The sequence below is a fragment of the Setaria italica genome, chromosome VIII (genome assembly GCF_000263155.2).
Source record: "Setaria italica strain Yugu1 chromosome VIII, Setaria_italica_v2.0, whole genome shotgun sequence".
In the NCBI taxonomy this organism is placed as follows: Eukaryota; Viridiplantae; Streptophyta; class Magnoliopsida; order Poales; family Poaceae; genus Setaria; species Setaria italica.
Window position 1 is genome coordinate 31991748 of NC_028457.1, and position 11675 is coordinate 32003422.

The window sequence follows — 11675 nt, forward strand, 5'->3', positions numbered from 1 at the left end:
CCCATCCCCGCAGGCCGCAAGCTCCGTGCCTCCACCCGACCACCATTGTCGGCGTTCCACATTCGTCCTCCGCCCCTCAAGACTCATGTGCGCGTTGCGCCGCTCAGCTGCCGCGCGTCTGACACCAAACGCGGCCGGTGTCCTGCGGCCGTGTTCGCTGTCTGCCCGAGCACCGAGCACACTGTGCCCGCCCTATGGATCCCGATCCCGACCCGTATAGGCTGGAGCTCCCCATGGACCATGCAAGCGTGCTATGTGCAGCACTGCAGCAGCATTGCAGAGCTCTCCTCCGTTGGCATTGTAGCAGTATTGGCAAGAATTAGGTAATAATTTTCAACTCTACGTAATTGGATTTAAATCCGAAATCGTAGAATTAGCCAATTAAGAACCAATTGCACGCTGAGATATGAAACCATTTGTATTGCATCTTCTAGAATCACATAACGAATGGGTCCAATACGCTATCTCTTTATATCATGTGCTATCTTCTATAAAGACATGAAAAACTCGGATGAACCAATGGATGACCCAAATCTTCGTGAATTAGGCATGTTTGCTATATGTTTTTGCATGCTTTTATCTATTTTTTTATTCAGGGAGTTGAAGTATCTTATCAATTGGGCATGTGCATTTTACTTTAGTTATAACTTGATGTGTGACCCGGTATGAGTTCGTTTAACTCTTTAGTTTTGGGCCCTGGCCTGTAACACCCCAAAATCTCCAACCTTGCATTTTGATAAAATTTGCTAGAAACAATTTGCTTGTTTAAGGCATATAAGGTCATTTTACATTTTTAGGCATTTAAAAGCATTTTTCTAATTAAATAATGAACTATTGGACTTTATTTGTGCATTCATGCCGCTGCATAGTGTTCATCTTGTTTGCTCGATTTCAAGCTTGTGTTTTGCTTTTGGGTGGCTGTTTCCCTTTCTGTCAATTAGCTAGTTGTGTTTGTTTTTCAAAGTTCAGGCAGTCTATGCCTTTCAGCTTGACTTTCAGAGTTCAGTCTGTTGGCCGGTGTCCTTCTGTTTAAATTCTGGAGCAGCAGCTAGCTGTAGGCGCAGCTCACTTTTTCAGGCCGTCGCAGCTTCTCTTTTCAGCCCAGCACAGGCTCTAGTTAATTTCTGTTCTTGTGGTGTTTCAGTTTGAGTAGTATCTGTTCTGTTTCAGTTTCCGTCTGAAACTTCCTGCTGGCGCTGGTAGCCTTTAGCCTGTTGTTCAGCGTTTCCTCTCTGGCAGCAGAACGCCGCAGGCCGGCCATTTTGGCCCGTCCAGTCGCCGGCAATAGCAGATGGGCCAGCTCCGTTTCTTTTGTCCGTTTCCCTCGCCTCAGCCCAGACAACAGGCAGCAGCCCAGCTTCCGCCGCACGCATCGGCCCAGCTCCTTCATCACGCAGGGCGGGTGTTGCAGTGGACTCGGCGATTTCCTGGACAGTGCTAGGGCAGGTGGTGGCGGCTAGTAGAAGGCGCCGTTCTACTCAAAATGTCTGTTCTAATCATCAATTTTGACATCTGCCGACCCAGATAACATTGTCTGTTAAAACAATATCCGCTATTTTATTTTGTTTTTCTAAAGAAAGATTCCTTTAGTTCATAATGTGGTCATCATAGAACTATCTCACCTCCTCGCTCTCAAATGATATGTTAGTGCTACTGGTAGTCTTTAAAAAAAAGGAAAAAGTGTATTTTTCATCCTTCAAGTATCGCAAAAGTGTTTAATTTCTTCTTACTGTAGGTACATCAATTTTTTTCTCGTATTTTCAATTTGATGGAGCGCCTATGATCCCACTGCTCTTTTTTAAAACCTTTGGTATCTGATATAGTTTGAAGGCACAGATGGCATTTTTTTGGGCAATTTTTGAACGTCATATGACTGGGAGATATATTATTGTTTGAATTGAGAGATTATTTTACAATAGTAGCGATTTCGTATTCAAATTTATTTATGAACTTGTACACAAATTCCAAACTAGAGGACTGTTTATTCTTGCAAACATAACAACTGATGACCAAACATCCAGCAAGAGAGATACAGAGAGGAACGAAGGATGTGTAAGGATACATCAAAATACAAGGCCAGATCCTTTGAGTTTCTCTTGTACGATGTCGTCCAATTTCCTGCCCATTTCTTCACTAATGTGATTCACCCAATCCCCCACCTTCCCTCTTCTAAAGTATGCTGATTTTTTAACCACTACGCTTCCCCTTTGAACAACTTCTGTTTGACTACTGTTCGCTCCACTAAGCGTCTTGAAGCTGCACAATCTCACAACCTCTTCAGGAACCCCGGCATCTTCTTCTTCACCGGTAAATGGGGCACCGAGGAATGATGCCAGCACCTTGACAAACTTTACCGGCTCTAACATCATCTCTTCATACTTTAGGAAAAGAATTCTATCAGACTTTATAACGCTCTCTCTCCAATATTCGAGACAGTGATCCCAGTAAGGACCATAGCCCAATACGCCCTCGCAAAACATGTTGAATCCAACATTAATATCAGGTTTTTCTCCAAAAAACTCACTCATAAAGTGCCACCGTGACACGAATGCATCCTTAGGATCTCGGCAGATGTACACGATTCGGCAACCTTGGATGCTTATGGACTCTGGAAGCAATGAAAGGGGCATGTGAGTAGCAAGGATCCTCGGAGGCGGGAGTTTTTCGATGAAGGTCAGGTCCCCATTTAAAGGGATTTCAACGTCAATGGTCGGAATGACTTCTTGGGGGTGACGGGTGAGAAGCGGGTGGTTACCAGAGTCATAGTGAGAACGGTTGGTGATAGCAAATGAGAGAGCCTTCAACCAAGTTGTACCACACTTGGGGTTCGTGGCGAGGATGATATCGTCATGGCGAGCCTTGAAGGTCGCCTCCAGGAGCATAATCCTCTCAAGAAAAATCCGTCGAAACCAGAAGTTCTTGTAGAGAAATAGTGGCTCTGACGGAGTCTCTCTCATTGGAAGTTTGGATATGAGATCAGTACCATGGCTTTCGGGCGAGCTGTTTGTGGCCCTTCTCTCCTCCTTGGCCTGTGACATTGCTCAGCTGCTTTGGAGTTTTTGCAGTCTCTCGCTGGGATGGAATGGATGGTGTAGCTGGTACGGATTGAGCAGCACTGCTGGCGTGCGGAACATAAATAGCAGGTAGCCCTTCGTGAGCCAATGCGGCAATGCCCAACATTCTTGCTCCAAAGAGATCTAGAAGAAAAAAAGTTTAAGGGCACCGACACTACCGGGAATCATGGGCCAGATCGACGAACAGATGCCAGCTGGACCCAACTAGCTCTGAGCTAGTTGGGCGTGGCATCTGATTATATTATAGAGGGAATACGATCCGGTTGGTATAGATGCCGACATATCACCCTATCAAGATTGATCCAGAAAACTGGCATGCAGATCTCATGGTGTCTCACTTGATGCTAATCAGTGTTACACATAAATTAACAGCAGTGAATGAACTGCTTCAAGTTTCCAGCGACAAAACAGTGGACTATGAGTAGCACTTAAATCAGCACAAAACAGTGGAACTACGCCAGTTGAAGTAGTCTCGATCATCACCACTGTGATTAGCAGTAGATATCTGTTCTATTCCAAATCTTTCACCTTTGGAACTTTAGATGTGTGTATTTTCACATCATCAACTATTTAAGTTGAGCGCCCTACGACAACCGACTCTAATAGAGATGAAGTTATTCATTACACAGTTTATAGTACAATCATGACAGGGCAAATGGTTTTAGAAACTGGCAGCATGAATGGACTTATTTTCCTGAAAATGGAATCAACATGACTGGTGAGTTATGATTATATTTCATGTCGCCATGACCTATTAGTTCCTTGATCGTGTATGGGAGTAATGTTGAAGTTTCTCAAGCTATGAGGAAAACAATGACTTCATGGTGGAAAGGGAAAGACATTATACTGCTACTTCGCTTTTACTCTATGGTGTTTTTGACAGTGAAGGGTTGCAGAATCTGACCGAAAATAGTGGGGAGAATGGCTTTTGATGATGCACACTTCAGCAGGGCTTTGGGATTGCATCAAATTTTTTAATGTTAAAGTGATAACAGATGAACGTACGTGAATGCATTCCATGTCATGTGCTACCAGAATGCTATTCATGCTTTTTGTTTGCAGCTAGTGCATGCCAAACCCAGGATGTGCATGTACAAGATGGCAGGCGGCAATATATATACATGAGTCTTATTAGTTATCACAATGAATAATAAGTTCAGATAGACAAACATCATCTGTGCAGTCCCTGAACCATCAGGAGCTCGGAGCACACGGCGTCGATGAGTTCTTCTCCAGGTCCTGCTCCCTGGTGGACGGCACCGGTCTTGACACCCCACCGCGCCCGGCTGGGAATCAGGCCTGGTCCGACCCTGCGCTGCATCTGGTGCCTCTTCAACGGGTCTTCGACAGGCTCGGCGCGGCGCTTCATGGGCCACCATTGAGGCACGAGGTCGGGCTTGCCCTGGACCGGCTGCAGCTGGGCGGCGACACACCAGCTGTGGCCACGGAAGGGCTCATCACCGTCGTGGCGGCATCTTCGGCAACAGCCGCCGCATCTGCACCGGGCGGATCGACGGTCATGGCGCCGGCAGGCACCCCCCGGCGCCCTCCGCTTATGACCATCCTGGGCTGCTCGCAGTGCCACCTGTTGGGCCGCTCATTGGGCCAGCCGCTGCCACGGCGTGGGGGGCTCCACGGGCCAACCTCCTGGGTCCTGACTCTGGCTCGGGCGCGCGCGCCTTGGCGCCTGCTGGGCTGTTCCCCAGCGGTGCGCAGGATGGGCCAGCGCTCTCCCCTAGGCCGGTCGCTGCTACCGTGGAGGGGGCGAGCGCGCGGGCCACTCTCCCTGACGTCGTGGCGCTCTCCTCTGGGCCGGTCGACGCTGAGCTGGGCCAGGACACCGCTCCGCCTGAGGATGGCCAAGACACACCTGCTACAACATTGCACGACATGCAGATACCTACATCCGGCACCATGGGCGCCCATGCTGCTGCCCACGCTCCTGCTGAAGTCATCCATGACACGGGGGCTACCTCCGCGGCGGAGGGTGGGTCTGTCAACGACCTCTTCGCCGCACCGGCCCCGCTGATACTGCAGCAGCTCCCGATGCGTCGCCAGCGCACGCGCCGAAGCTTTGACATGTCCTCAGTCCGCAGGAGTGCTAGACTTGCCACGAAGCCGTTGGTGCCAGCAATGAAGCGCGCCCAACGCAACTTGTGGCGCAAGTTAGGTGTCTCGGATCATGAGCTACGTCCAGTTGAGGACATATTGCAGGAATACATAAACTCACACCAGTGGCCGCTCCCGGACCATATCATAGCAGCTATGACGGCCCTGTTCGACCTGGACGACGAAGGAGCGGAATAGATCAATTAAGCACTTATCCAGCATGCTGGACAAACAGTCCATGACATCCAGAACAAGCTCGCCCTATGTCAAGAATGACTCGCCGGGGACCTATCTACAGTTGGAGAACTGCCATGTATCTGAACATCCTAACGTACTGCTTTATGTTTAATCCTCTGCGCCCTGCTGGCTGCGACCTTCGGGCTAGGAGCTGCGATAGCCTTTCCGGCTCGACCTTTCGGTTTTATTGTACGTGACATAGACTTCGCCCTGCTGGCCTCGACCTTCGGGCAACGCATCTGCATGTGCATCAACCTTCCACCGCAAATGTCGTCACTACATACTCCGACGAGTTTCGTTATCATAGGTGCGCAGCCGTAGCCTCATCCACCGCGGCCTGGTTTAGCGCAGCCTACAAGCACTACGAACACTACGCTCCTACCTACTGCGCCATTAAGTCTTCCAAATGCATGTAGCTAGCTTCGACACCATCAGTTGGAACGTGCGCGGCCTCAATGCTCCCGCGAGATGCATGGTCGTCCATGAAACAATAAAAGCCACACCGTGCCATATTGCGTGCCTTCAGAAAACTAAGCTCAACCAAATTGATGCAACACTCGCTGCCTTCTTAGGTGGCTACCGCCTGTCTAATTTCGCCTACAAACCAGCGCAGGGCACAAAGGGAGCAATACTAATTCTTTGGGATGCCAATTTCGTCGACCTTACTGATATCCAAATCGGGCGCTTCTCACTTACGGCAACAGTATCGGCCAAACACTACAGCACTGATTATCGCCTAACGACGGTCTACGGCCCATCCAGGACGAACCTGAAATTGGCATTCATGCAACATATGCGAAACATGAAGCCCGACAACGATACCAGGTGGTTAATTATTGGTGATTTCAATCTCATATACAAGGCACGAGACAAAAACAACAGAAGATTGAACCTTAACCTGATGCATCGTTTCCAAAACACCCTAGCTTTCTGTGGCCTTAAAGAAATTCATCTACAAAACCGCAAATACACGTGGAGCAATGAAAGGCGCCAACCAACGCTTTCACATCTGGACCGCTTCTTCTACAATGAAGCCTGGGACATCACATTTGACGACCACACCCTACACGCCCTTTTCTCCTCTCACTCCGACCACTACCCTCTGTTGCTAGCGCAACTGTCCGGACCACGGAAACCACGACCGTTTAAATTTGAGAACTTTTGGACAAAACTACCACAGTTTCAGGACATTGTACAGCGAACATGGTGCCTTCCAACGCACCATACCGAGCCGTTCCACTGCCTAGGTCACAAGTTGCACTTAACGGCAATGGCGCTCAGGAAATGGAGCAATTCCATCATCTCAGACGCTGAACTAAAGCTGCAGATGGCACAAGTGGTGATACTACATCTAGATACGGCACAAGACCTTAGATCCCTCTTGGATGCTGAATTTGCCCTACGAGCCAAACTCAAAAAACGTATTCTAGGGTGGGCAGTAATCGAGCGAGCAAGGAGACGGCAGTCATCGCGCATCAACAATCTACGTGAGGGAGATGCGAATACACGTTACTTCCATCTTAAGGCCAACGTGCGAAGAAGAAAAAATTTCATACAAAGGCTGAGATCCGACACAGGCTGGGCCCTCACGCATCAAGACAAGCAAGATGTCATTCCTAACCACTTCAGCAGTTTTGTGATGACACCCCAACAACGCACACGAGACCTGCGCTGGGAAAATCTACACCACTCCCAGGAAGACCTTTCTGACCTAGACTAGTCGTTCGAAGAAATGGAGATCCTACATGCCATAAAACAATTACCGCATGATCGGGCTCCCGGCCCTGACGGCTTCACAGGCCTCTTCTTCAAGACATGCTGGAACACCATCAAAGGAGACATAATGTCGGCGATTAACGCTTTCTACAATATCCGCTGCAACGACCTTAACCTCCTAAATAAGGCAAACATCGTTCTTATCCCTAAAAAGGAGGGTGCAGAAACCATTCTAGATTATGGGCCAATCAGCCTCATCTACGCATTTGCGAAAATCATCACTAAAGTTCTGGCGCTCTGACTCAGCCTTCATATGAATGCCATCATCTCACCCTATCAGAGCGCATTCATCAAGGGCCGTAGTATTCATGACAACTTCTTATATGTCAGAAATATTGCCCGCCGTTTCCACCGAAAGGCAACCCCGGTCCTATTCATGAAACTCGACATCTCAAAAGCTTTTGATTCAGTACGCTGGGACTACCTCATCGATTTGCTGCAGCACAAAGGCTTCCCTGCTCGTTGGAACCAATGGATTACGGCCCTCCTTGCCACCTCAACTTCAAAAGTGCTACTGAACGGCACGCCTTTGCCTCCGATCCACCACGAAAGAGGCCTCAGACAGGGCGACCCGCTTTCACCCCTCCTTTTTGTTCTGGCCATCGACCCACTACAGCACATTATCGCTCAGGCGACTCAGAGGGGCCTACTCACCAAGCTAGGAGGAAGAGCGGCAAGATTTACAGCATCCCTGTAGGCCGATGATGCGGTGATTTTCATTAAGCCCACACGTAAAGACATCTCCAACTTGGCAAGCATCCTGCAAAAATTTGGGGAAGCCACAGGGCTACACACGAATCTGCACAAGATGCAGATTGCGCCCATTAGCTGTCATACCATTGACCTGGACCACTTACTTAACGATTTGCCAACGACAAGAACAAACTTCCCAGTGCGATACCTTGGCTTCCCATTATCAACAAGGCGCCTCAGGAAAATTGAGTTCCAACCACTCATAGATAAAGTGGTAGGTAAACTATCGTCATGGACGGGACGTAACCTAACACAGGCCGGACGGATAACCCTCACAAAGTCGGTCCTCTGTTCGCAGCCAGTATATTTCTTTACAGCTCTAAAACCAAGCAACGAAGTACTCCACGGCATAGACAAAATCCGAAAAAAATTCCTATGGGCAGGAGACCAACAACTAATTGGGGGTAAATGCAAAGTCAATTGGACGAAAACCTGCTTACTAAAACAATATGGGGCCTGGGCATCCCAGACCTGGAGAAATTCGCACGAGCCCTCCGGATAAGGTGGCTTTGGCATGAATGGGTGTCACCGAAAAAACCCTGGAACAACACGGAAACCCCATGCGACGAGACTGACAGGCAACTTTTTGCTGCATGCACGTCTATCTCCCTGGGCGACGGCAAAAAAACCAATTTCTGGGCATCTGGATGGCTACATGGCCAGCATCCCAAGGACATCGCCCCGCTCCTCTACGCCATTTCACGCAGAAAGAATAGGAGCGTCCATGATGCCATCAGTAATAATAACTGGATCCGCGACCTCACAATCGACAGCAACATTACCGCTTCTCATCTAACGTCGTTTGCCCACTTATGGCACATGGTCAATGGTACGAAGCTCAGGACAGGGGAGGCTGACACTATTACCTGGAAGCTGACAAAATCGGGCATGTATACAACGGCCTCGGCATATAGAGCACAATTCCTGGGTTGCACCGAAACACCCAATATATCTTCCATCTGGAAATCATGGGCGCCACCAAAGTGCAAATTTTTCGCGTGGCTAATTACACAAAACCGAGTTTGGTGAGCTGATCGCTTGGCCAAGCGCGGTTGGCCCCACAACGCCACTTGCACTCTGTGCAGATGCACTATGGAGACTGGACACCACTTGTTAGCCGAGTGCATGTACCCAAGGAGAATCTGGGATCAAACGGCGACGTGGCTGGCACAGCCTAATCTACGGCCTAATGCATGGCGACCTTCATCCAACGCTCTGAGTGGTGGACTTCTATCACCACAACACCAGACTCATCACGTAAGGTCCTAAGAAGCCTCACTCTTCTAATCATGTGGGAAGTTTGGAAAGAACGGAATGCACGTATTTTCAACAGGCGCGAGACCTCACCAACGACACTGATGGCGAAAATTAAGGACGAAGCCTCAGCTTGGCTCTTGGCGGGGGCCAAAGATTTAGCGTTACTCCTAGCACGCGAGTAGTCCCTTAAGGCCTTCTCAGTTTTTTTTGTTTTATTTCCTATACACTCCTGCTCTATCAATAAAATAGGCACTTTCTCGTGCCCGTTCGTAGAAAAAAAACATCTCTGTTCACTGAGCACTCAGAGAAAGGCTTTGGGGGTGATTTTTTATCTGTTTTTTTAGTTTACACGCAGTATGGAACTCGAGAATAAAGTCCAAGCAGTGTTATGTGTAAATTTTGTAAAATAATATTTGTTGAGATTTGCTCCGGTGGTCCTTCCCATGAGATTTGCACGAATTTTAAAGCAACGGACAATTAATTAATTAATTAATTTTTTTTGTCCGCAGCGCGCCGAGCGTGGACCCCCGATCCGATTTCGTCGTGTCGTCGGTAGCGGCGGCGACCGGCGGAATCCCTGATCCGATTTCGACGGCGGCGGCTACGGCAACGGCGGCCACCTCTCCCTGATCCCTCATCGCCCTCTGTTTCGGCTGCGACCTGCGACAGCATGTTGTCGATTTCAAAGTGACAGAAGCATGGGTGCGCATGCTTCTTACTGCTTTGGTCTGACTATGAAATGCTACTGTTTGAATGTCTTCTAATGTCATGTCTTCAAGAGTGTAATAATGTGTGCGTTCATCGACAGAAGTGCTTGTTCAACTGATTTCATGATACTGTCAATTTGTGTGTTCATCGACAGTGTAGTCTTTTATATTTACAGGAGAGATAATGCAACCCAGAATTGATTTTCGCACACTGACAGGACATATAATGCAACCTGCTCATCTGCTTGGAATCTGTCAATTTGGGTATCGGCAAGGAACAACGTATTCTTTCACTTTTACAGTAGAGATCATGGAACCAAGAATCGATTTCTCATTAACGTAGAATAAATTCTAGACAGCTATGTGTTGGTACAAATGGCCAATAATCACATACTGTTAGATATTGTGTCGAATATATTGATGCTGCTCGTTTGATACAGGTGTAAGGAAGGAGTGGAAAAAAAACAATACAGCGCTGAGCTGAGCTGCCTACACTGACGCCTCCAGCGGCTCAACCCGTACTTGGGATGAAGTGTATCCAGTATGCAACAAGAAGCCTCACAGTTGCATTCTTTGAGAAGATCGCCTGTCAAGAATCAATTATTCCCTGGTCAGATCACTGCCTTGTTGCTCATTAGAGATAAGTTGGAGAAAAACTTTTTAAAATAGCTGGGTGTACCCTAGTTTCAATATGACGTGGCAGCGGTTTTCGCTGAGGTGGCTGCCACTGTGTATTGGACCCGCATCTCACAGGGAGGGAGGGGGGGGGGGGGAGCGAGCGAGTTTGAGTGGACATGGAGCTTGGCAATGGCGGTGGTAAAGAAGAAATTGAGAAGCGCAGGCGGAGCGGGAGATGCTCAGCACGAGAAGGCTCACCGTCGCGGGAGCTCCTCGCCACCCACCGATGCTCCACATCTCCTGCTGCCCGCTGGGGCTCCAGGCTGTTGTGCCACCTTCGGGCTTGCTCGCCAAATGGGTCGCCGCGCTCGCCGTGCAGAGCTGTACTCGTTGGTAGGGTTGTTCGTGCCCTCTCGCTGGCTGGGCTGCCCCGCTTGAGTGCGCGCTGTGAAGCCGCCTGCCGCGGCACTAGGGCTGGCCCTAGAAACTCCACTCCCTCGCTAGAACCGCGTCGGCAGACTCCCGCCTGCCGCCGTATCGTCAGCTAGGGAAGCGCAGGTCGGGCAGGGTGTAGGGCAACCTCATGTTAGCTTATGGTTGCATAAACACGGGGCGCTTGGGTTTAGCCGTAGACAAGAACTGTGTGGCCATTTAGCCAATCATATTGGAAGCAACAAATAGATGGCATAGAGAGTTCCATATTGCTCCTTATTTGAGTCAACAATATTCCTCACGTGGCAATAGCCTGGGGCAATCTTCCATCAAGGCTAACTATCAATGATCAAGCCTTCCATTGGCTTAAGGAGAGAGCACTCTGCCAAGACATGGTGTCAGTTTTTTATACCTGGCAACCTACCAAGGGGTATCCCGAGGTATTAGATTGGTTAGTGGGGAATCGTCAGACCTAGAACTCAAAGGTAAAAGCGAGGACACAAGAGACGGATTTATACAGGTTCGGGCCACCAGAGTAGCGTAATACCCTACGTCCTGTTTGGGGTGTTGTATATTGCGGCCCGCGCTTGGTTGTTGTTTGGTGTTGAGGATTTGGTCCTCTGTTGTGGTTCTCTATATGCCAATTGGTGCAAATGGCATGTCATATCTGTTGGTGCAATATGTTGTGTCAAAGAAAATGCAATCTTCAAAA

The 11675-nt window shown here is 48.9% G+C and overlaps 1 protein-coding gene across 1 annotated transcript; it reads right to left on the bottom strand.

The window, feature by feature from the left end:
• Positions 1-1908: 1908 nt before the first annotated feature.
• On the bottom strand, positions 1909-3128 carry LOC101752951 (cytosolic sulfotransferase 18). The gene has a single exon (XM_004979564.3). The coding sequence runs from the start codon at positions 3036-3038 to the stop codon at positions 2064-2066; it is 975 nt and encodes a 324-aa protein (XP_004979621.1). The 5' UTR covers positions 3039-3128; the 3' UTR covers positions 1909-2063.
• Between the last annotated feature and the right edge of the window lie 8547 nt (positions 3129-11675).

What these genes read in the sequence shown, in the direction of transcription:
- LOC101752951 (XM_004979564.3), bottom strand. Translation starts at nt 3,038, where the DNA reads ATGTCACAGGCCAAGGAGGAGAGAAGGGCCACAAACAGCTCGCCCGAA.